Raw genomic sequence first — 27,340 nt, forward strand, 5'->3', positions numbered from 1 at the left:
GGGGCATCATCAGAGAGGCTGGAGAACAGGGGCAACTATCAGGTTGACCTTGGGGCTGATGGAGTGCCTTGCCCGCTGGGTGCGGAGGCCTGGGGAGTAATGGCGAAGGTGAACCCGGCTCTCCAGCGGATCCATTAGAGCCTAATGCTGTTGTTTTTAGCAGGGAGCGGTGGGAAGCAGAGGTCGGACGCAAAATAAAGCTTATTCTCCCTGTTTACGCTGTTATTCATCTGCACGTCATGGCACAGGGACGTACCGAGAGCGCAGGGCAATGAGGCACTGGTGTGGAAGCTATTATAGTACAGTGTTTTGGGTTTTTTTGCTTTTAAAACTGAGGGCGCTCACTATAACTAAAACCTTTTTTGTGTTTGATCAGAGAAAGCTAATGTTGGTTACAGTATATAATACTGTGTAGTAACCCTGATAGCACATTGATAACCATTTGTATAGCTGCATATTCTGTGGTTAAACTATGGTAGTGTAACAAAACTATGGTCAATTTGTGGTAATCTCCACATGGATTGGTTAGCTACAATTCAGAGTAAACTAGCACCATTATATTATCTACTTCTTGATGACAAAAACTGTTTGGATTGCATGAATTTTCTAGAAGCTGGTTGTTTAAGTCTTGCTAGTTTAGCTAAGATGCATGGACAGACCCTTTTCAGAAGGTGTGGACTCTTGTTTAATTCGATTGAGTGAATTTTGGTAGAATCACTCCCTGGATGGCTCAAGAAGTCCTGAAGACCTTGATTAGCTGATTCAGGTGTGTTAAAGGGATAGTTCACCCAAAAATGAAAATTCTGCAATAATTACTCACCCTCATGTCGTTACAAACCCGTAAGACCTTCGTTCATCTTCGGAACACAAATTAAGATCTTTTTGATGAAATCTGAGAGCTTTTTGACCCTGTATAGACAGTTTCTTCTCTTCCATGTCAGTCTTCAACGAAGGTCTTATGGGTTTGAAACGACATGAGGGTGAGTAATTAATGACAGAATTTTAATTTCATCAACTATCTTTTTATTTGGGTTGGACCTGAACTCTGCAGGGACTTAGGCCGCCTGGAGCAGGATTGGGTGCTCCTGCCATTAACAGTAACACTTTCTTTCTAATTTGATTTATAAATGATTGAAAGCTGCCTTATAAGCACCCAAACACTCAAAATGCACCATTCTGAACGGAATGCTGTTTAGTACCTGCTGAAGAGTCATAGTGACTGTTGTTAGACCTTGGCCCAGAATACAGTCTCCAAAGGGAATGCCATAGTGAGGGCGTATGGATCTCCTGAGAATAGCTCAATAGCTTTTTTCCCACCTCTGTGGTCACATACAGTTGCTTGGCATTCAGCATCACACCTATTTTTGGAGCGTCACTAGAGGTTTGAGGGAAGGTAGAACCTAGGGATTTGAGAGGTGAGGATAGTACCTCTGAACTTCTGCCACACTTCCAGATGTTTGAACATACTTTGTGTTTGTGAAAAATTCTTGTGTTGTTGTGGTTTTATATTACAGTTGTTTTGTTAAAGTTGCCTGGGCCGTAATGTAGTGCTAAAAACACAGAACTGTTGCTGGGTTTCCATCCAAAGTTGTGAATTTAACTTATGCGCAAAATTGGAATATCACATAAAACATTTGCGAATAAGCACCACTTCCATCCAATGAGTCAAAGAGAACAAAATCCTTACCTCCTGATAAACTGGCACTAAATATCACTAAGAAAAATAGCTACTGAATATAATAATATTTATATACACTGACCAAAATTATAAACGCAACATTTTTGTTTTTGCCCCCATTTTTCACGAGCTGATCTCAAATCTCTAAGACTTTTTCTATGTACACAAAAGGCCTATTTCTCTCAAATATTGTTCACAAATCTGTCTAAATCTGTGTTAGTGAGCACTTCTCCTTTGCCGAGATAATCCATCCACCTCACAGGTGTGGCATATCAAGATGCTGATTAGACAGCATGATTATTGCACAGGTGTGCCTTAGGCTGGCCACAATAAAAGGCCACTCTAAAATGTGCAGTACAACGCAGTGTTGTAGGACAGTTCTGAGAGGCGATTATACAGAAATACTTGGACAACAGACTTTGCTCAGGCATCTCAGAACAACCATAACATTTCAGATGCTGTACAAAACATGAAGAGATTGGTGCGTGTGGAGAAACTTATTCACAAAATGTGTTTCCATTTCCCATTATTTGCAATAACCCTTTTTCGCACAATTAAAAAAACCACCTCAAGTGAGCGTGAAAAGTTCTTTGCAGGATTTTATTTTGAATTTCAGCATTTCTATCACTCGTTTATGATGCGATACTTCAAAATCCGCATGAAAACAGGGTCTCTGATGGGGACACAGGTTCGAATCTGCCCTTGTAAAAAAAGTAATAGATTTAAAATACATTTATTTTATACTAAGTATAGATCAAGTCTTTTAACATATTTACTGACCTATCACTTGAGAATTACTGAGACTGTATAAAAATGATAAAAAAGCTTTATTTGAAGTAATTCTTGTGCACAATGCACAATATTAAGCATTTAATATGTTTTAATGTCACTGTTGATGAGGATTGTGTGATCTTTAAATAATATCATTCTTTACATGCAAAATATTTAAAGTGTACCTAAAGTATACGTGCAATAGTTCCACTTTAGCACAATCAAATATACTTAAGTATATCTTTAGTTGGGCTTCAGCACTACTTCCACAAAGTACAAAATTAGTTGTTCCAGTTTAGCAGACTTGAAATATACCAGTTTAGTATACTATAGTATAGGTATTTTTATTAAGTACATAATATGTAAATGTATTTGTAATATACTTAGCATGAAACACCATTTCTTTGTTCCTGTTTTATTCCTTCCTTTGCTCGCCTATAATAAGGCACAGTTCTTAATATGAATTAAGAATAAAATCCTGCAAGTGTTAAATTAAACTAGATTATTTTATAGGAGAATCAAAGAGAACAGCGTATACACAAACTCTCCGAATACTACTTAAGGAGGTAATTACTGATTTGCTTGATGTTGTATTTGAGGTTGCGTCAAAAGATTTTTTGTTTATATTTACTCGTTAAAAACAGTAATGCGAACGGTTTTCTTTTTGATGTGAAATATTTTTTGGCTTCCAGAATTTGGGATAGCAGTTATTGGGATCAAGCAGGCAGTCAGGGGAGTTTCCGTTTAGTCTGACACACACCTCAAATCTAATTAAACTGCAATTTTAATTAACCTCCCAAAGTGCTCAGACACGAAGACGAGGAACAATTTCATTGACAAGCCTTTCCCTGTACGTCTCTTCCCCCGTCCCATTCATTATGAATAAAGTGCTAATGAACTACTTTTGGAAAATTAATGCACTCGTCTATTTAAAGAAGTTGTTTTTCGTTTCATGTTTTCACTGATAAGAGGTGGGCTCACGTCTGTCTGAGGGGACTCGTCTTGGCTTTATTTGCCATCAGAGGTGTGGAACTCTTTTCCTTGGTGATATCGCTCCCTACTTCTGCCCGTCTGGGTCAGCGCGCCTTTGGCTCGAAATGAGAGAAGACAAACAAATAATACGCGTATCCGGGGAGCGGCCCGGCCCGGGTGAAATGATTTCATTTTCATCTTGATCTCTATCTTATCTGCCTCCTTTGTTCCCCTCACCTTTAGTGCTGCGCAGATCAAAGAATCTTGTTTTCTCTCCCTCCGAACATGCCGAGAGAAGGGCGTGGGTGTGGATTAGGCCCGGCTGGGGGTCCGTCCTCTTGCATTGGGGCTCTGGCTTTGGTGTAAATGAAGTTTGGCGCCCCTGGGACATCGTTCCCCTTCCTGCTGTCGTTAACAAACAAGATATGCCCTCTACGAAGTGACTGTCCTGGTCTGTGCCAACCTCATCAGTCTCCCGCTATGCTGGGTGCCCGTTGCGAAGTAGTGAGAACCTCCTGATGGGACGGCGAGGTGTGAATAGCCTGATGTTGGGAACTGGCTGGAATGGACTTGCCTCTGCTTGCCTGTAGCACTAGCAGCCCTAAGGAGTTTGGTAATGGGGATGCGCCAGGGGGTCCCAGACAGCTGCACTCAGTCCTACGCACTGTTTAATGATAACACTGTTCAAGATGGAAGAGTCTGTTCATTTACTCGCCAGCCAGCGATGTCACAAAGCTTATTTAACTTTTAGTCTAACTGAGGTGTTATTTGATTATTCAGGTAATCAGCTTTCCCATTAAGAATGGCACATTCAGATTGAGAACAGTGCTTTGAAGATCTTGGTGATGTGGCCTTGTGGTTAAAGGATTGTTTAGAGACTCCCAACAGGATCTGCGGCATTTAAAGTGCAGATTTAAACTTTGATGGCTTTAAAGATTAAAGGACAATCAAATGAAATCACGTTTACAGTAAAGCACATGGAGCAAGGAATTCCAGAGGGTTAAAAGCACAATGAGAAGCTCTTTTTATTTAGGCACTTGCGAATTCTTTTTTTATCTAAATCATCTTTTTACTAGTGAGACAAAAATTACAACCTTGACTAGTTTTACACAAAGTTGTGAATATAACTTTAAAATTTGATATAAAATTTTTAGTTATATAAAATGTAATATTTCCGTTCGGGGAGAAAAAAATAGACAGAGTTAACTGGCCACATGCTAATCAATTATTAGGCAATGATGTGACATTTTTTGTCTTTATTTTTTTTTCTCTAATACATAAATTATTTACATACAGTACATGCAATAATCTTTCATAATTGAAACAGAATAGTAATATCACAAAATATAATATTTATTGCATTGTTATTATTTTTAAATATTTAATTCATATTTGTGTATTTCATCAGTATTTTCATTATTTTTTATTTATTTATTTTTGTACTGGTAAAGATATTAATGAGCTGTTATTTCCCTAGTAAAAAAAAAAGTAATAGATCTAAAATGCATTTATTTTATACTCAATGTAGTTAGACTATTAACATAATTACTGACATATGGCTTGTACCTTACAGAAATAAAAAATGTAATTAAACTTTATTTGGAGTACTACTTGTGCACAATGCACATTTCTTAATATTAAGCCTAAAATATGTTTTAATGTCATTATTGATAAGGATTGTATGATCTTTAAATAATATTTAAATGCAAGATATTTAAAGTGTACCTAAAGTATACCTGCAATAGTTCCACTTTAGCACAATCAAATATACTTAAGTATATCTTTAGTTGGACTTCAGCACTACTTCCGCACAATTCAAGTGCATGAAGTACAAAATTAGTTGTTCCAATTTAGCGGACTTTAAATATACTACAGTTGAACTATAGTTTAGTATACTAAAAGTACAATTGCAGGGTGTTTTTAGTAAGTACATAATATGTAAATGTATTTGTAGTATTCTTAGCATGAAATAAATGTATTTTAAATACATTTTAGTATATTTATTTTTCACTAAGGTTGTTATTTTAAAAATATGTAATTTTAATTTTAAAACATTTTGAAGTAATTGTAAAGGGGTGTGTGCACTCACATGTTTTCAAGGTGTTACTTTTTCTTTGGTTAAATCGCATTTTGAGATATTTTGAGTCTTCAAAATCAGAACTTTTCTTGAAAATTGTAGTTTTTTAAAACCATATTAAACAAACATAAATACAAAGCTGAAAGCTTGGCCCATGTGTCTTAAAATATATTTTTAAAGAATTCCCCTTTTCTTTATCGTAGACACCCCTGTAACTCATTAGCTGCGGTTCCATTACCCTTAAAATTGCGCAAATTGAAATTGCGAATTGAAAATGCGGCCCATGTCAACACATTAATTTTGCAAAAACTTCCATATATTGCAAAAACATTATTTACGCTCACATGAGGTAGTTTTTCAGGCATGTTGATAAAGGAATATATCGCAAAACTGCAATGGAAACCATTTTTCTGCATTGACAGGTCATCTGGCGTACTTAAAAGTCACTTGATCATTCTTTAATGTACTATAACCTTCAAGAAACACCTAATATGTGACCCTGGACCACAAAACAAGTCATAAGTAGCAGGGTATATTTGTAGAAATAGCCAACAATAAGTTGTATGGGTCAAAATGATCGATTTTTTTTTTATGCCAAAAATCATTAGGATACTAAGTAAAGATCATGTTCCATGAAGATTTTGTAAATTTCCTACCTTATATATATCAAAATTGAATTTTTGATTAGTAATATGCATTGCTAAGAACTTCATCTGGACATCTTTAAAGGCAATTTTCTCAATATTTAGATTTTTTTTTTGCACTCTCGGATTCCAGATTTTCAAATAGTTGTATCACGGCCAAATATTGTCCTATCATAACAAACCATACATCAGTGGAAAGCTTATTTATTTAATCGCATGTATAAATTAATGCTTGGAAAACCCCTTATTTACACTGCATTACATGTCCCAGAAGCATCTCTCCACGCTGTTTCACAAAAGACACGCATACGTCTCCTTTGATTTAAGTTATTGGCTAGAATGGTGGCTGCAATATATGTAAACCTACAAACAATTTTGTTTAAATCTGTAGTGGAAATCCGGCTACTGACCCTTAAACATTGTTTACAGAACTGCAGTACACTCACGACTGTGTGATTGTGCTGAAATTGTAATGTACAATGGCCTGCAGCAGTGCTGATGTTCAGTAGAGTAGGACTCTCTTGCTCGTGTGATATCGCATAATTTAAACTCTTTATATGTTGACATTATGCGTTAGAAGAGTTCAGATTCGGCTGCACTGTTGGAAGGCACTTTAAACAGAACTGATTTTTGACTAAATATCAATTTCCCTTTGCCCGCTGACATCAAGTGTGCCTCCCGCCGTGCCGCGATGTGTGTCCGCGTACGTGAGGAAGAGGACCTGAGGTAATGGAATGCCCATGTGTCGCTCCAGCGGCCCACAGCTCAGCCAGGATCCACAGCAGGCTCTTCTGCGGCAGGTTGCTCCTCGGCTCGTAGCGGTGCGAGCGTGTTTATGTGTGTGTGAGAGAAGTGCGGAGGAGCAGTGAAAACAAGCCTCTCCCCAGGCTAGTGTTATTCCAACCTCCTGCCTTCCTCAATCCACTTTTGAAGGCAGGAAATCGGAGTTAGCTCATGGTTTGAGGGCCATGTGGTAATGGTTTAGACTGTAGAGACCCATGACCTGCACCTCCACCCTCGCTCGCTCGCTCGTCTACACACACACCGATACCTTGTCCCTCAAAGTCTTCTTTTCTCATATAGCGCCCGATACAATGGAGTGTATGTTGGACTTTTGTTTCGGTTGATAACGCAAACCAGATGGGAGTCAAGACAGGGGAGTCTTGTTAAATATTTGCTAAGAAAAATAACCCTGGGACGCGGTCTAATTATATCTATTTGTCTTGTGTGGCTTTTTGGGAAGGCGATGTGGTTATGCAGGCCATATTGGGCTTCATTTTTCAAATGTGGGATCCAGTACAAAGCGTGGGAGATGGATGGGATACTGAGTGTGTGTGTGTGTGTGTGTGTGTGTTGAGGGAGTACAGACAGTTTGATCTGGTTTTTCCCAAGACCCATCTCGGTATTATGAACATATTTCTTCATTTTGGGGATTATATACCAGTACCAGTCTCATACATTGCTTCATCTTTAGCATGAGGTGTATGGGCCATCTTATGTGTTTTGAAAACATTTGTTCTACATGCAGAAATAAGTGGTTCTCAACCGGGGGTCAGGGACTCTAATTTGTCTTAAAATGATGCACATTTAGTTATGTTAACATTAATATTATTAAAATACTAAAAAGTGAAGATGTACAACATCAAACATAATATTTTTTAGTTTATTTGTTTTTATTACAGCAGAAACACCAGAGCTACGTACAGGCCTACGGGCCTTTGAATATTGTCAAGGTGAATATTGTCAATTTGTATTGCCATACAAAAAGCGGCCTTGAAGTCAAAAAGGTTGAGAACTACTGGTTTAAAGCCACTTTAAATGTTAAAAGTTTAGATAAGAATAATTAATAATAGGATTTTTTGTTTTTTACATAATTTTAATGTATTTTTAATTAAGCTTTTGCAAGTTATTTTTTAATAATTTTTTTTTTAATGTTTAGTTTCAGTTCATGAAAATAACCCAAAATAATAACCCAGTTGAAGTTTTAGTAATTTTGTAGTGTTTTATCATTTTTATTATTTTTTTTCTAAATGACTTTATTGTTTTTTAAGTTTTTTAGATTATTGAATTCTAGTCATTTTTGTACTTCAACTTAAACTGCGAAATAGTAATAAGTAATAGAAATAAAATAACTGTTTGAGATTTTAAAAAATAATCTTAATTTATTTGAAGTAATTTTATTGGAAATAATGAATTTTTAATCTGTTTAGTGTTAGTTAATGAAAATAACCCTAAATAATAACACAGTTGTTGTAATTTTGTAGTGTTTTGCCATTTTTAATGTTTTTGTTTTATTATGGTTTTATTTTTATTTTTTTTATTAAGTTTTCGTTTTTAGTTTTTTAGATTTAGTTCTAGATGTGTTTGTAATTAAACCTAAACTGAATGAAAACTAGAATGGCTCCTTGTAATAAGAAATAGAAATAAAAAATATTTTCATTTACTTTAATTCATTTTATTGCAAGTAATGTTTTTTTAAGTGGGTTTAGTTTTAGTTAATGAAAATAACCCTAAATAATAATCCAGTTAAAGTTTTAGTAATTCAGTAGTGTGTTTTGTCATTTTATGTCGATTATTTAGTTCTAGTGATTTTTGTACTTCAGCTTAAACCAACTGAAAATTAGAGTGGCATCTAGTAATAATTAATAGAGATAAAATAAGTTCAAGACTTTGGAAGAATTACTTTTATTGCAAGTAATGATTTTTTTTAGTTTTAGTTAAATTGTTCCAGAACAACAATTCACAAATAATTTACTCACCCCCTTGTCATCCAAGATGTTCATGTCTTTCTGTCTTCAGTCGTAAAGAAATTAGAGTTTTTGAAGAAAACATTTCTGCATTTTTCTCCATATAATGGACTTCATTGGTGCTACAATTTTGAACAAAATGTAGTTTAAATGCAGCTTCAAAGGGCTCTAAACGATCCCAGCCGAGGAAGAAGGGCCTTATCTAGCGAAACGATCTGCCGTTTTTTTCTAAAAATAAAAATTTGTATACTTTTTAAGCACAAAAGGGGTCGTTCTTGAATAATTCTTTCATTTTAAACGAATCTTCAATGTGACTCGGGAAGAACGAGTCATCTCGGGAAGTGATTCATTCAGTCGTGCATGCGCAACATCCTATTAGATTCTGTACTGGAATAAGTTCACCTGTTTCGAGTCTTCAGGTTTTTCGAGTCATTCGTTCATCTTATGGGGCTGTCACGTGATGAACGAACGACTCAAACCCGAAGACTCGAAACAGGTGAACTAATCAATTCTTTTTCCAGCTCACACTGCATTGGTTGAGCTTATGGGGCTGTCACGTGATGAACGAACGACTCAAACCCAAAAACTTGTCAGATAAGAGGTGAGGTGAGCTTATCATAGACTAAAGACCCAGGTAAACAATGTATTAATCTTTTCTGTTTCTTATAGCATTATAGTTTTGTCTTGTTTGTAGTGTGATCAACGTTTGTGTAAGCAGTAGATGTGTTAGGGAAGTAACACATAACATTTTAATTATATTTTGATAAAATGAACAATATGACTCGAAAAAAGATTTGTTCATTTTGCTGAACGAGACTTAAAGGTCTGAGTCTGTAAAATGATCCGAACTTCCCATCACTACTACGAATCACCTGTAAGTTCATCGTCTATGTACTGAGTACTTATTTTTAAGTAAAATCTTATTTTTTTCCTACAACTTGAGGGGAGGACATTTTTGTACCTTTTTGTTTGTAAACAGCATTTACAAACTTACTTGTACTTTTGTAGTCTTTGCACGTTCACTTTGTAAACACTGGGTCTGTAGTTCTGCCTACGTTTTGCGTGACCTTTCGATGTGATTCAATAGTATAAAGCATCATGAACTCGCATCCCAGAGCCTGTGCTACACAAGCTTTTGTGCTTAAAAAGTATATAAAAAAAATATTTTACAAAAGAAATTACCGATCATTTCGCTAGATAAGACCCTTCTTCCTCGGCTGGGAGGAAGAGCCCTTTGAAGCTGCATTTAAACTACATTTTGGATGTTCAAAATCGGGGCACCAGTGAAGTCTATTATATGGAGAAAAATCCTGAAATGCTTTCCTCAAAAAACATAATTGTTTTCTGACTGAAGACAGAAAGACATGAACATCTTGGATGACAAGGAGGTGAGTAAATTTGTGAATTGTTGTTCTGGAAGTGGACTTCTCCTTTAAGATTCGGAAGAATTACAGATTTTTTTTTAATGGATTTAGTTTTGGTTAATGAAAATAACCCTAAATAATAACCCAGACTAACAGACCTTGATAATATGATTGAAGCTCAGCTTCATCCAGCATGTAAATATGTTAATCAGGCTACAATAGTCCTCACTGTTAGGTGCTTGCAGTACCTTTGTCTTTCAAAGCCAAAACGTGATGTGTTTAAAATTGATGTATAATATCTCTTTAAATGCAAATAATGTGTAGCATTCATGCACTTGCATTTCTTTGTAAAGCATAAAAAGATCTTCATAAAGATTTCAATGTGCAGTGACACCAACTTGCTCTATTCCTGCTTTGATTTGCACAGCAGTTTTTGATCCAGAGGTTCAGTAGCTGGTCGGCTCATTGTGGACATGATCCACTGCAGTGACATTTCAATTGATCTCCATGAAAGGCCTGAGGATGGCGACTGAAGTGCTTCCAGATAAACCTGGGCAGGGTTGAGCAGAGGCCTGGAGCTCCCATAAAGCAGACCCGGGGCAAAGGCATAGTGATGCTCACTGCTGCATGGCAGTGCCCTCTCGCTGGGACCATTTCACCAGGACATTTCGTTCTTCTTAAGTGCTGCCAGTCCATTTGTGTAGGCCCACCGGAGGGGCACAGCCTGTGTCAGGGTTTGGAAATCTGGACGTAGCTGATTTTTCACATTGCTAATAGGCCAGGATTTCTGGTTTTCTCTTTAAATGGTTGACCGATAGAAGAAAATGGAACTGAGACAAGAGAACTGTACAAATGTAGAGTGTCTTTTTAGAATAGTTCACCCAAAATTACAATTCTGCCATTGTTTGCTCCATTCCAAACATTTATGACTTATGTGTTTTCAGTATGTCCAAGCTGCTCTATCAAAAAAAACATGGTTGGAATGGCAAGAGGATGAGCAAATAATGACAGGATTTTTATTTTTGTGTGTACCGTCGCTTTAAGGGTTAAGGTGAGTGTGGAAGTGTACATGTGTGTGTGTCTCAGCACATCAATGCACTACAATAGTCTTTGTCTGTGTGTCCACACTCAGTCACTACATTCTGTGTCAGCCCAACTGTTGCATGACTGTTCTTATTGTCAGAATAAAATCAGAGCCTTTTGACTGTGGAAACATTAAACCGACGCCTACTTTTGAGGTTCTTGTGGCCCGTTTTTTAAGCTGAAGGCCATCAAAAGTTGAAAAGAAAAGCTTTTTGGTGCTCATAGTAATGATGGTGGTGATGGCCGCAATGATGTCACCCATTGTAAAACCTGGTTACCCAACATAGCTAGTTCTCTCTGAAGAAAGTATTAGAATAAATATTCTTCTCTTTATTGATACACAAAGCGTGATTAATTTCAAACATGTTTATTGCAGCATGGAGAACTTGGAAAGAGAGAGAAAGCTCACCAAGCCTTTGATGCTCCTCATGCTCTTTCAGCTGTGTGGAAATGCATTTGCCCAACCTCTCTCTCTCTCTCTCTCTCTCTCTCCCTCTCTGTCTTTTTCTCTCCCTCTCATTCTTTCAGGACTCAGAGAGAAAGGGTTTCATGAATAAGCTGTATGCCATTCAGGATGTGTGTATCAGTGTGCAGAATGCTCTGGATGAAGTGGCCTCCTATGGTGAGAGGATAAAGAAGTAAGTCTCAGCTCTCGCTGCTTGTGCCTGAGCAGACACGTGGGCACCGCCGTGCCAACCTCTGTCACATCTTACTCAGCCTGTTAAACAAACAAAAACACACACATGCTTACACTGCAAAAAAAAAAAAAAAAAATTTCTTGATCACTGTTTTTGTCTTGTTTTCCAGTGGAATGTCTAAACATCCTTAACCAAATTTACGTAAAAAGCAAAACTTGCTTTGAGAGAAAGTACAGTACTATTAAAAGTAACATTTGTTATGCAGTATTTACTTCAACTCAACAAGGACACATTGAATAGATTAAAAGTGACAATAAAAAAATATTATCTAATGTTAAAAAAATATATTTATGTTTTTAAATTCTTACAAAAATATATCCATGAAAAAGTTAAGCAGCACTAATGTAACAATGTGACAGTTATAGTTATTTTAAATGGTAATGATATTTCACAATATTACTGTTAACTATTATTGTACTTTGTTCATATAAATCCAGCCTTAATAAGTATTAAACCTTTTTCAAAATTTATTAAAAAAATTATGGTAGTGTATCTTAAAGTTTGTTTTACCTTGTTAACAACTTTTTATCTGTTTATTTATTTGTTTGTTTGTTTATTTGTTTATTATTGTCTTAAGCATAAACCTCAATGAGAACATCATTGAAAGACAGAAAAAAGGTTTTCCAGTGGGGATCAAATATGATTCAGGATACTGTAACCTTCTTAAGTCTGATTATCTTATATATCTTATTTTAATGTTTAGATAGATTTTAATATTATTATTTTTTATTTATTTTTTGAAAACCTGACTAAAGTGCTGGTTAAGATAATGACATTTTTGTGTGTACATTTTTATAGTGAAATTAAAATTATTAGCTATAATGCCATTTTTAACTCCTTACATAAAGTCCCACTCCTTCAAATAATTTAGCATAGGAATGAATTAGTATTTATTGTACTTGCACCTTGATATAGACACTGCGGTTCAAAAGTATTGGATGGATTTATTTCAATGTTTTTTAAAGAATTCTCTTATTTTCATTAAGGCTTCAATTACTTGATCAAAAAGCAGTAATGTTGTGAAATATTATTACAGTTTAAAATAATGGTTTTCAATTTCAATATATTTTAAAATATAATTTATTCCTGTGATGCAAAGCTGAATTTTCATCAGCCATTACTCTAGTCTTCAGTATCACATGATCCTTCATAAATCATTCTAATATGCTGATTTATTACTTTTATAATCAGTGTTGGAAACAGGTATGCTACTTAACATTTTTTGGAACCTGTATTTTTTTTTTTTTTTCCGGGATTCTTTGATGAATAAAAAGTATTAATTTCTTTCAAAAAAAGAAAGACTAAAAATTGACCAACCACAAATTTTTAAATAGTAGTTTATATTGCTACAAAAGATTTCTATTTTGAATAAACACTGTTCTTTTTAACTTGTTATTTATTAAAGAACCCTGAAAAAAGTATCACAGGTTCCAACAAATTATTAACCAGCACAACTGATTTAAACGTTGATAATAAATCAGCATATTAGAGTCATTTCTGAAGGATCATGTGACACTGAAGACTGGAGTAATGATGCTGAAAATTCAGCTTTGCATCACAGGAATAAATTCCATTTCAAAATATATTTACATAGAAAACCATTATATTACATTGAAATAATATTTCACAATACTACTGTTTTTTTCTGGATTTTTGATCAAATAAATGCTGCCTTGATGAACGTAAGAAAAAAAAACCATTAAAAATCTTACCCAGAATGGCAGTGTACCATGACATTGAATGATTATTCATATTCCTTTACCATAATATTTACCTTAATTTTGTCCAACCCCACTAAATAAGTAAAACACTGTGTCTACATTGGGAGTTCATTGAGGCAAAAGTCATAGTTACTGGTTTGTTAATAGTGAGAATTGGACTTTAGAATAAAGTGTGACCAGTAGGATCACTGATTGTAATGGGGTTTCCTGGATTTTATTGTGTATTATTACTCTTCTCCGGTGTAGACATGTTGCAAGCCTGTGTAGATGGAAATAACATCTTTTTCTCAACCTTTTCTCTGTTCTCAGTACTTTCAACTGGACCGTGCCTTTCCTCAGCTGGCTGGCCATAGTTGCCCTGTGTGCAGCCACTCTTGTGGTGTACTTCATTCCTCTCAGATACATCGTACTGGCCTGGGGTAAGCTGTCATCTGTTACATTTATGTGTCATGAATGACAAAATAACCTAAGACAGTTGCAAGTTACGTAATGTGTATTTTAGAATTTCAAATAGAATATTGAAGGAGTTCACAGAGTTTATTGGCAGTTTAGGTTTGCATGCTCCAGGGATTCACCACCAGCACAGCAGAGAGGACGGTAAACTGCCGAGCTCAGGGCAAACTCACTAGTAGCTGATGCCCCGTGTGCTCTTTCATACAGTGTTTAGATCTGAAGCTCTGCAAGGTCAGAGAGCAGAGCTCCTGTCAGCTCCATAGCAGCTGATCCTCCAAAGTACAAAGACGAGGGTTCAGAATCCATACAGGATCTTATAAAGCCCTCCTGAACTGCACTCTATGAGTGAGGTCTAATCCACCACTGTTGTTCCAACTTTCAGGGGTGAACAAGTTCACCAAAAAACTGCGAGACCCATACAGCATCGACAACAACGAGCTGTTGGACTTCTTGTCCAGAATGCCCTCAGACGTTCAAGTGGTAGGTGTTCCTTATAACATTCACCCTTACTGTCAATTACTCCAGTTTTACAACTCTGACACCTGCGTGTATTTGGATTTTGCCAAATTTCAAAATTATGTCATTTCTGATGTCACTTTGTAATTTGAGGGGTCGTTTATGTCTGTTGCCCAAACTGAGCAGGAGGAGTTATACATACATTTCTGTTGGTTTGTTTTAGTCCCCAACTCTAAGTACAGTATAAGCAACACTAATAGTGATGATAGCCTTAGCAAACATTATAAAATAATAACAGTGAACTCTGCTGTGTGGGAAAGTATTTGTGCAGAGTTTTCTGTTTCCCCGTTCCATTTTCTATGCTTTAATTTATGCTTCCTGCTCATGGTAATATGCATAAATGCAGAATCAGGGAATTCTATTCTTGTCATCACAGACAGCCTTGTGACTCATTACCATAGAAAGAGCGCAAGATGTTGACTTTTTAAACTCACAAACTTCACCTAAACTTTTATACCTATAATGACACTTTCCTCTTTGGAGATATAGAATGTTAATTAATGTTTTATTGATTTCACTCCTTGTAATGGGGTGTTTCTTTAACTAAAGTTTTTTTTAAGTACCAGGTGCTTAAAGTTGTATTGTTTGCAGAAATATATGCTATTGTGTAGGCAAAAGTCCTCAAAGTTTTTTTTTTTTTTTCTTAATCAAATGTAAATTAATGTCACAGTCACATTTTTCGTGGTTACACTGTCAGAAAACCAATAATAAGAAGAAAAACAATGATATTTTATATTTAGGGCTCCCCCCTAATAGTCGACTAACCATTAATCGATGGTTAATCGAATAATTTTATTAGTCGCTTAGTCGCAGAAAAAAAAATCCATAGGAAGTAGCTAAGTCACACAGTCTGTGACAGTCAGATTATTAATGGCAGGACATCCACACGCTCACCTATGATTCATCAACCTCAAATATGAAAAGATGTATTTGAAAAATGTATGTAGTAGCAACTTTGCATGACTGCTCAATCTAATGTTAACCTAGAAAAATGTGCGCTATTCAAGTGTCTGTGTGGAGTGTGGAAGCTGAACAGTAACTTGCCCACTGCATGACAGATGGTGCGGTCACTTGCTCTTAAAATACAGATAAAAGTAATACATCTTTTGAATCTGTAAAGACTCTACGTTTATTTGTGTGAACAATGTTTTGAATAACAACAAAACATTGTGCTTTTGTAAAATAATAAAAGCATACAGGATGCACTTTCTGCCATCTCTGTGAACTGGAGCGCGTCACTTCAAAACTCTGTATAGTGGCCTTACAGACATGAAAAATGTATCTGTAGAGAGTGAAATGTCTACTTTCAAATGAACAAATTAAAATAGAAAACAAATATTCTCAGATTATGTAATCCGTATGAAACATGCATACAGGCGCATCCACTGCTGCGGAAATGACGAGTCAGTGTCTCCGACTTCATCTCTTGAGTGGAAGACAAAGAAAGCAGCCCTAATTTTTACGTTAACAATGTAATCAATATTCTGTTTATTAAAGCTAAGTATGAATCTCATCAAGTTAGTGTTTTTAGGCATTTAACATTTATTCCAAAATAATAAATCAATGCAGTAACAATTTAAACAATATATTATATTTGTGAACTTATGTTCAGATATTCTTTTTTAATAGTTTATAGTTTATAGTTTTAATAGAATGCCGCGTTGCACCATCTTGTTTATGGTTGCTTAATGATTTTCACGTTCTCAGCTACAGCGGTGAAACAGTTTACTTCCTGTCATCGTAGCCGTTCCATTGGAAGTTGTTGCTTAAAGTCCCTATTGTCACGCAATACGACATTCAAACTCGCATTAGACGCTTTTAACATTGAATAAAGCACATAATCAGTACCTCAGATTATAATTGTCATAGCTTGTATGTTGTTGTTTTCAGCTGGTGCGTCGCTGAAATAGAAACCATTTCAAAAACAGAATGTTGCGTGTCACCGTCATGACTGTTAAGACTTAAACTCCCAATAACATGGAAAAGATACCTTTTATCGTGTATTGCGGCGTCGCATGTTGTTTCTGTGTGCAGTGTGTGAAATGAAATGAAAACACACACAATTTGACTATCAGTCGACTATAGGTAAGACTTTGCGAATCTGATTCGACTATGTAAATCCTTAGTCAGGGACACCCCTACTGATTACTCACTAAAAACTCCCACAGATTGTTTTAATGCCATTTTAAGTGTTATTTTGATTTTGAACAAAGTGGTTATATCTAAGTGTGCGAGTTATTTTAAATTAGTCTTTCCATTAACTATTCATTCAGACTGATTCGCGAATGCATGCAAACAGAAGAGGCTGGGTCTGTCGCATGAACCAATCACAGCTGAACATATCCAGTCATATCCAATCATATCGCAATGGAGGCATTGCTCAGTCATTCTCAATTACCCCCACTAAAGTCACCGCACACTTTAGGGGGTCTGTTAAAACTCAGTGGGCTCAGGGGAGGCAGGAGAGACACAGACTCCCGCTGTAACTTTACCTGCTGGTTAGACAATGTTTGTTTAGAAAAGCGAGTGTTTTATATACTTTTTAATGTTATATTTTGTAATATTGCCATCGTTTTATTTTTGTACTATACTTTTTTTTTGTCATCCAATGTTTTGAGGAGGCACTGCCACTATATTTTACCAGTTTACAGGGCCATAAGAATCTGCAGTTAGAGAAATACCCAATTAAGTTCTGATCCTAGTTAGTCTTCATGAAGAATGTGAATCATAAATTTTGGTTAGTTAAGTTGAATGTAAATGGCTTCAATCTGCACGTGTCTCTCGGTAGATTTATGGACTTCTCGCTGTGTTGTACTGAGTCATGCTTTGTTATTGAGCGTAATGAGTGTAAAGCACTAATCCTCTCCCGGCCTGCTTCTACATTAACCGTGAGATCTGAGTTACGCGGCCCGCCCCACCGACCCGTTTGTAATCAGCAGCGTTCTGTCAGAGCGGCGAGGTGCTGGCGTTTAACCGCAATTAAAACCCGAGCTCGTAAACACAAGCCCGGCCTGTTATCGTGCTTCCTCTGTGTCGGGATAAACCCTGCGGTGCTGACGGCGGGGGTGACACGGGGCTCTGATCCAGGACCAATCGCTTGCCACATCAGCGCAGACACGCTCGCCTTTGATGAGCCCGGGGCGGCGGGCAGGCTTTGATCTCTACAGAGTCGTAATCCCAAGCCCCTGCGTGGCTTTACATCGGCCCTGCAGCTGCAGGTAGCCTGCTCTAAATTAGCCCGATGCGGCTAGGTCGCTAAGGTGCGTTTACCCCAAACACCTGGAGCCCAGAAGGTCCCTGCAGGTAGGAGGCCCGGAGGAGACCCGGCTAATGATGTACGGTGAGGTTCACGCTCAGAAGAGCAGGCCGCCGTGGGCCTTCTGTGGCCTGTTACGGCTTTTGATTTAGGACAGTCCAGAAAAGTACTTGAACATGGGCGTGATGCGCGGCACGTTCCGCTCTGCATCGCACAACTGCCCGTGGAGGTCCGTTCACCTCTGTTTTCTGGGTTAGAGACGACGGGCGGGGTGGAGGCAGCGCCTCTGTGGGACTTTGGAGACTCAAACAAAGCGTCGGGGTGTGATCCGCACATGCCCAAGGGCCCGAACGTTCCGCGCAGATGACAAATGGAGGGCTATTTTTGAGGTTCTGACGTGACCCACACCTCCCGCGCCATCCCGTGATGAAAGCCCTGCAAGGCCGAGAGAGGCCAGCACTGCCTCTTTTACAGATCATTTGGAGGTGCCTCAGAACAACATGAACTGATGAGCCTTCTAATGACTTTTTTATATAAAGGGCATCTATGCTGCAGTCTGTGAGTACAGAGTGTCTTTGAGTGGGAACTTGCAGCTCCCACAGCTCTGTGGGTGTATGTCTTTACTAACCTCGTTTGTGTTATTTTGAGTGCGCTGCTTGCATATGCATATGCATTTCGGTGGATACAGATCAGTGGAGTGTTGTGGACTGGAATGAGGCGGCAAATTCCCTTTCTCTCGTCTTTTTTATTCGTTCCTAATGTAAATTCATGTTCCAGGTCCATATGATGTTTACACAATTACAGTGTTAATGGAGCAGCATTTACCAAACTTTTATTTAAAGCATCAGCATCCTCACAACTATACAAGGAATAACTGGTTTGGAAGATAGATGGAACTCATTCTATTATGTTAGTATGTTCATATTAACATACTATTTATTATTGTTATTTAATACATTTAAACCTTTTTTACATGCTTCACTAATAGAGTAACACTAAAATTAAGTATCTTTTATTTGTACAGTTTGCAGTTGTTCGTCTATTGTTATTTTTATATTAATAACAGTTTATTGTAATTATTAATTCAATATACAGTAATTATAAATTCAATAATACAGTATTATTTTACTTTATTATTGTAATTTAATGTAATATTTAATTTAATTTTATTTTATTTATCATTTAACAAATTCTCACCATACCACAACAGTGTTTGCATGAAGGGTTTATTTTATTTTATTTTATTTTATTTTATTTTATTTTATTTTATTTTATTTTATTTTATTTTATTTTATTTTATTTTATTTTATTTATGTATGTATGTATTTATTTATTTATTTATTACTTTAGTTAACAAATTCTCACCATACCACAATATTGTTGGCATTAAGGCTTTTATTTTATTTTATTTTGTTAACAAATTCTCACCATGCCACAATAGTGTTGGTATAAAGGCTTTAATTTTATTTTATTTTATTTTATTTTATTTTATTTTATTTTATTATTATTTTTATTTTGTTTTGTTTTATTTTGTTTTGTTTTGTTTTGTTTTGTTAACAAATTATCACCATGCCACAATAGTGTTGGCATAAAGGCTTTAATTTAATTTAATTTAATTTAATTTTATTTTATACATTTATTAATTAATTATTTTATTTTATTTATTTTTTTTATTTTAGTTAGCAAATTCTCACCATACCACAATATTGTTGGCATGAATTATTTTATTATATTTTGTTTTATTTTTTTATTTTTGTATTTTTGTTTTATTTTATTTATTTTTTATTTTAGTTAACAAATTCTCACAATATACCACAATAGTGTTGGCATGAATTATTTTATTTTAGTTTAGCTTTTATTTTATTTTATTTATTTATTTATTTTTTTCATTTAACAAATTCTCACCATACCACAATAGTGTTTGCATGAAGAGTTTTTATTTTATTTTATTTTATTTTGCACTTCTATTTCACCATTTACTCTCACATCCACACCATACTTTAAAACACATTTTGAAACTGTATCTACTGGTGTCACTCTTGGACACTTTATAAAATTACTGGTTTGCATGCTATTTTTAATAGTAGTTTTATTTTTGAACTGCTGATTACTTTCTCCTCCGGATTTTTTGGGAAGGCACTGCTGTCCTTGTCTCCTTTTGTAAAATGCCCTTAAAATGGATACATTCAGTTAATGACTTTATTAATTGCCCAAGTTGAAGGTGTAGTGAAGAGCAGCCAGGTTAAATGTACACTAGTGCTGTGGTTATTCTAAGGTGTGTTTGTAAACACATACGGTACCACCTCTGTGCAGAGAGCCCATGGCCTTTTAAGTGCACTGCAGGAGACCTGTGATATATCAAACCTGCTGCGAGGTGCATATTCACTTTGAATTACTCTCCCAGTTTACACGCTCTATGTTCTTTTCATGTATCTGCCTATAGATTCCTCAGAGAATATCTTTACCTGCTGCGTGCCTGCCTCGCTGCTTTGAATAAAGCACATTCTGATATAATGCAATACTTTGTCTCTTAAATGAGGCCAACCGGCATTACCAACTTAACATTCTCCACCAGGTGTCTAAGACGTGTCCTATCGCATGCTTTATGGTGCCATTAGCCAATGGAGGAACTGCGTGCGTAACTGGGACGCTAGCAATTAGCACGCCAAGGGCTCCATTATGGCCTATGCAAATGCAGAGATTAAAATGCAGTCGCAGCGTACAAACGATTCAGCTCTTAGCCAATTCATCACCTGCGAAGGGCACACACTTGAGGAGAGAAGAAAAGAGGGCAAACAATTGCAAAATTAGTCTGTTTTCTGAGGACACAGTCATTTATGGCCACTTTTTGCCATAGCTCATTTTGGCCCCAACACTTTTTGAAGCTTGCAGCAGGCATGTATGTAATAGAGAGAACGTGTTCTGAATTGTCAAGCAAATGTTTTCATTTTGTTGAAAACATTTCTTTAATATAATTTTAAAGGGATCATTCACCTGAAAATGAAAATTCTGTCATTCTGTCATTACTCACCCTCATGCCTTTCCAGATCAGTTAGACCTTCGTTTATCTTTTCGTTTATCGATTGAACCACTGATGTCACATGGACTATTTTAATGTCCTTACCTCTTTAGGCCTTGAATGTGTCAGTTGCGTTGCAATCTGTGCAGGGTAAGAAAGCCCTCAGATTTCAAAAATTTAAATTGGAATTTTTGTGCCATTGTAAAAAAATGAGAATGTTAAAAAAGTGTTTAAAAAAAATGAAAGAATGTTAAATATAAACGACAAAAGTCTTATGGGTTTGGAATGACATGAGGATCAGTAATTAATGACAGAATTTTCATTTTTGGATAAACTATCCCTTTAATTATAAATAAGTAAATAAAAATCATAATGTTCCTAAACTTTTTGACAAGTGCAATATATTATTTTGTATATATATATTTTATTCAGTTGACTAAAAGTCAAAAAGACAAAATGATTATTTTCAGCTTTATTTTATTTGAATTGATTTAATTTAACTTAATTTTATTTTATTTTATTTTATTTAATTTTTATTTATTGTTTTTTTAGCAAGAAGTCTAACACATACAGTTAAACAGTAATATGCTAAATTTACTCCCCAAGAAACATTTATTATTATTATCAATGTTGAAAACAGTTGTGCTGCTTAATATTTATGCAGAAACCATGATATACTACCATTTACGTAAATGCGTGTTTGTGTGTTTAATAGAAATGGATGTTTTTATTCAGCAAATATGTATTAAAGTTATCAAAGTGACAGTAAAAATATTACAAAGCATTCCATTTCAAATAAATGCTGTTCTTTTGAGCTTTCTATTCATCAAATAATCTTGAAGAAATGTTTCCACAAAATATTAACCATCACAAACTGTTTTTAACATCGGTAATAGTACAAACCATCATTGTTAATAATATTTGAGCAACAAATCAGCATATTAGAATGATTTCTGAAGGATCATGTGACACTGAAGACTGGAGAAATGGCTACTGTAAAAAAAAAAAAAAAAAACAAAACATTTTAAAATATATTTAAATAAAAATAGCTATTTCAGATCATAATAATTTTTTGGTATTTTTGTTTTTAGTGTATTTTTGATCAAATAAATGCAGGCTTGGTGACCATAAAATACTTTATTAAAATGATTTAAAATTCATAATGTAAAAAAAATAATTAACATTTTTAAATGTATTCAAATAAAAATAGTTGTTTCAGATCATAATAATATTTCGGTATTTTTGTTTTTAGTGTATTTTTGATCAAATAAATGCAGCCTTGGTGACCATAAGATACTTTATTCAAATTATTTAAAATTCATAATGTAAAAAAATAATTAACATTTTTAAATGTATTCAAATAAAAATAGTTATTTGAGATCATAATAATATTCCGGTATTATTGTTTTTAGCGTATTTTTGATCAAATAAATAAGATAAGATATTTTATTAAAATTATTTAAAAATCATAATGTTTCCAAACTTTTGAAAAGTACTATACTGTTTAAATTGTACATAAATAAATAAATTAATTAATTAAAATTCTTGTGGCTCTAATGGTAGAGCGTATCAAGATATTTCACCATTTTTGTTTTTAGTGTATTTTTGATCAAATAAATGCAGCCTTGGTAAACCATAAGATACTTTATTAAAATTTATTTAAAAATCATAATGTTGCCATAGTACTATATTGTTTAAATTTTACCAAAATAAAAAAAAAATAATAATAAAATATAATTAAATAAATAAATAAATTCTTGTGTTAAGGCCATGTGTTCAATTTCCAGGAAAAGCATGACCTGCTAGTACCACTGAATATATATTAGATCAATACATTGTTTATTCATCAAAACAGTTAAATAACATGTTCAATTATTTGTGCACCCCCTAATTAATATTCATGAGCTAAGCCTTTGGCAAATTTCTTCGACAGCTGCCCTAATCACTTTTTTGCGTCTGAGGAGAGAGCATGTCCCGTTGGTTCGGCCCAGGTACTGAATCTTTTCTCAGTCGTTCGTATCGAAGGCCTGTCTTTGCTGCACCAGGGGTTTCTATTTAGAGTTTAAACAAGCAATTAGCGTGCACGTTACCTCAGGAAAATAAAAAGTTAGAAGAAACTTTCCTCAGTGCCTTTTCCCTCTCTGTTCACCTCCAAACGCTTGCTTTTTGTGTCGACAATGGATGTGAGCTTGTCTGTGGGCGTCTGTGAGGCCTTTTTTTCTTCTACAGGAGCATTTAATGCCCCTAATGCAAGGTTAGGTGTCACTGGAGATGAAGCAGGCAAGATTTCTCCGCTCCTCTATAAACAGCATAGCATAGTATCATTAAAAATGTTCAGCTTTCATTTACTTATTTATATTTGCCTGCCGCCCATGTGGCTTCAAACCCCGATCCACGCTTAGCAGCGGGACGACACGGCGTACTCGGCTGCGGCAGGTCCCGGGACGGCGTCTGACACCGCTAAACGAGGCGCTCGCGCGTTCGGCGCCCCCTCCGCGAGAGCGCACTTCAAAGTGTGTTTTGTAGTGCAACTGTCAACATGGGGGAGCGGAGCGAGGGTGGAGCAGCCTTTGAGCAGCGCAAGGTCTTTACCCATCGTCTCCGCGGATGTTCTCTTTGTGCTCGGCACTTGCTCCAAATTGCTATCTCACCGTAGTCACTTTTAACCCCACCCCCCCCCCTTATTCCAGCTACTAAAGTTCTTCTCTTTGTATTGTTCCCTTTTTTTTTTTTACTTTTCTCCGCGTGCCGCTTTGACTCTAACTAGTGCGCTGTGTTATCTTGGGTGGGACAGCTCTGTGTCATTAAAGCTGCAGTGCTTGTTGCACCATACGGGGTGGCATAACTGTCAGCAGTTAAGTGTAATAGAGCCTCTGACGTGCCACGCGCTCTTTATAGCGCTACTTTTGATTGAGCCTTTATTGTTGTTTGCCAACATTTCTTTTCTTCCATTAGATTCACTAATGTCGATCTTCATCGCCTCACCTTGACACGTAAACTTTTGTTTACACGCAGTTCAAGGGAGGCTTCTGAAGTCAGACGCGACCCTGATGTGTTTAAAGTGAATACGAAAATAATGACCCCGTTAGGCTGCAATTTAAAGCGCGCTTTGAAGACGACGAATGCCAGGCCGCTCTTAAAAATCCTCTGGAAATGCTCTAGCTGCAGCTATGGCCCCTGTCGCCAACATCGAATTAGTGTTTATTAGGGCTGCCAGTTTTAAATTGACTAAACTGCATTTTTTTAATTGAATGAATTCAATTAAGTGCTGATTAATTAATCAGATTCATTGCATACACTACCAGTCAAAAGTTTTTGAACAGTAAGATTTTTAATGTTTTTAAAGAATTCTATTCTGCTCACAAAGCCTGCATTTATTTGATCCAAAATGCAAAGCAGTAATATTGTGAAATATTTTTACTATTTAGAATAACTGCTTTCTATTTGAAAATAGTTTAAAATGTAATTTATTCCTGTGATCAAAGCTAAATTTTCAGCATCCTTACTCCAGTCTTCAGTGTCACATGATCCTTCAGAAATCATTCTAATGTGCTGATTTGCTGTTCAAGAAACGTTTATTATTATTATTAGCAATATTTAAAACAGTTGAGTATGTTGTTTTCAGGATTCTTTGATAAATAGAAAGATCCAAAGATCCGCATTTATCTGAAATAAAAAGTAACATTATACACTATACCATATTCAAAAGTATAGGAAATTATAGAAAATGATCAAGGATTGATCTAAAGTGATGATAAAGTAATGTTGCAAAAGATTTCTGTTTCAGATAAATGCTGTCCTTCTGAACTTTCTATTTGTCAAAGAAACCTGAAAAAATTCTGCTCAGCTGTTTTCAACATTAAAATAATGATAAATGTTTTTTTTAGCAGCAAATCAGAATATTAGAATGATTTCTGAAGGATCATGTGACTGGAAAATGATGCAAAAATTCAGCTTTGAAATCACAGAATAAATTACATTTTAAAATTATTATATTCAAATAGAAAGCAGTTATTCTAAATAGTACAAATTTATCAAAGTTTTTGCTGTATTTTGGATCAAATAAATGCAGGCTTGGTGAGTAAAAGAAACTTTTGTGTCTCTTTAAAAAACATCGAAAACTTTTGACTGGTAGTGTATATCTGTGTTTTCAGACTTTGCAAATGTACTACATTTATATTCTTTTTGATAATTAATTGCGTTTTAGGGATCCTGTGACCAAAAAAACAAAAAAAACAACAACACGAATAGTACACTCTAAAAATGCTGGGTGAAGTATGGACAAACCCAGTGATTGGGTTGTTTTGACTAATGTTTAATCCAGTCCTAACTATTGATTAAAAATGACTATATTTTTTGCTGAAAATGAACCCAAAATAGGCCGTAATAATATGTTTAATAAATGCACATTAATTAATAAATTGAATAAATAATACAAATTTTTAAATTGTTTATTAATATATGTTCACCTTTGAATTATGTGTCTGATTTTTAATTTACAGCCTATTTTGCTTTCAATTTAAGCTATATATACATATAGTATAGTATTTTTTAAATGATAGTTGAGTTAAATAAAACTACCTAGAAGGGTGGGTTAAACCAGGGGTGGGAAACCTTGATCCTGGAGGGCCGGTGTCCCTGCAGAGTTTAACCCATCCCTGGGTTAAACATTTAACCCAACTGCTGGGTCAAAACAACCAAGTCTTTGGGTTTGTCCACATTTAACCCAGTATTTTTAGAGAGTAGTGTACTTAATTCTGTCATTCATTCATAGTCAATTTGGTCAATTGATTTAATGATTTCTGTTATTTTTTCATGCTTACATTTAAATCTTTGCATCTTGATGAAATGATGCATGCAGACTACAAAGCAGACCACCTCCGTTTGGAGAAAACCTTAAGCCGTTGAAGATTTTTTTATTCTCACTACTTCAAAACTACATGACTAAAGTCCTTTGTGGCTCACATCTGATGTAAGCTCAGCTACTGCTGCAGTGTTTGAATGTGGCACAGACAAACCCAGTCTCAAACCTACAAGATAGATGGCTGTGAGATGGACACACTTCTCAGTTGTAGGTGCTGACTGAAGTTTCTGTCGAGTTGGCAGTACATGGACCACATTTCTTAGGGAGTCTAAGCGTGACATCAGTCAGTTTGAGGGCCAGATCTGAGGGAAGACCAGTGATCTGTCTGTTTCTCTCAGAGGCGCTTCACTATTGTCTTATTTGTCTGAAAGTGAATACTATGGTGACAACCCTGTGAATTTGGAGCTGGCATGCTTCCACTTCCTGTTCCAAAACCTAGTAAGCTGCCTTGTTACCTAGATAGGTAGCTGTCTTTTAAGACAACATCCTAACTGAAATAGAACCTTATAATCAGGGGTGCACATAAGTGGTGCGTAGGTGTGCCTGTGCAACCAAAATAAAAAATGCACTGTGTAAATAAGTTCAGACAACTCATTTGTATTAATGCACAGTTACCATTTTAGATCAACAAGCTGTAAGGGATAATGTACATCAAGCCGGTTGTTATCGCAGACTAAACCCCGACAGACTTGGACTGTTGTATAAGATTGAAGGGCTTTATTTTGCAATAACAACCAGCTGGATGTACAGTATCCCACTTATTACATGGCTACTTGACACAAAACTAAATACTTAGACGCGAAATATTGATTTGAGTTGAAATATGTGAACGCAAAGCTTCGGTGAAGAAAGCAAATGCTAGCAAGTGGCAAGTTCAAACTAAACTGCATTTCGCCACATAAATAATTATGGTGATAAAAGACATGAAACTGTTTTAAAATCTTAAAATCCATTTCTGTCTTCGCAAATGGAAGCAGCTGTGTTTGTATGAAACAAGAGAGAGTGGGTCCATGATACCAGGATGACAGAATTAAATAATTGTACACAGAATATGGAGTTTTATTATTTTATTAGCCAACCAAACGCAAAGCTTCCACAAAGAAAAAATATTCTTAGCAAGCGATTAGAGTAGCGCTAACTGCATTCACCCAGATGAGCCTGTGTTATTAGTTTTTATTGGGAAATAACATACCTTGGTAGTGCAGGAAAGGTACAGGTAACAAGGAGCTTCAGCAGAAAAACATTGAACTGAGATGAGATATTGTCAGGCCATAAAAAATCAGTTATGTCAGTAAAAACTAATTTACCTGTCCTTTCAGTCATTATAATGTGGTTGGAGCATGCCCACTTCAGTTACACGCACAAATGCGGCAGCGCGCACAGTAGTCTGCGTCATTTTCATAATAAAACGCAAATGAAACTACGAGCATGCGTGTCAAATTCATGTCATGTTCAGCAGCGGGAGCTCTTAAAGTAA

General features: G+C 35.7%; 1 protein-coding gene across 7 annotated transcripts in view; it reads left to right on the top strand.

Moving 5' to 3' along the window:
• The window catches only part of mctp1a (multiple C2 domains, transmembrane 1a), a 209,647-nt gene that overhangs the window by 173,949 nt on the left and 8,358 nt on the right, over window positions 1–27,340 (top strand). For all 7 annotated transcript variants that reach the window (XM_051110080.1, XM_051110082.1, XM_051110079.1 and 4 more), the window contains 3 exons: window positions 11,865–11,974; window positions 14,065–14,174; window positions 14,591–14,688. In XM_051110080.1, the coding sequence (XP_050966037.1) occupies window positions 11,865–11,974; window positions 14,065–14,174; window positions 14,591–14,688 (318 nt within the window). The remainder of the gene's footprint in view (window positions 1–11,864; window positions 11,975–14,064; window positions 14,175–14,590; window positions 14,689–27,340) is intronic.

The sequence above is a fragment of the Labeo rohita genome, chromosome 5 (assembly GCF_022985175.1).
Source record: "Labeo rohita strain BAU-BD-2019 chromosome 5, IGBB_LRoh.1.0, whole genome shotgun sequence".
Taxonomy (NCBI): Eukaryota; Metazoa; Chordata; class Actinopteri; order Cypriniformes; family Cyprinidae; genus Labeo; species Labeo rohita.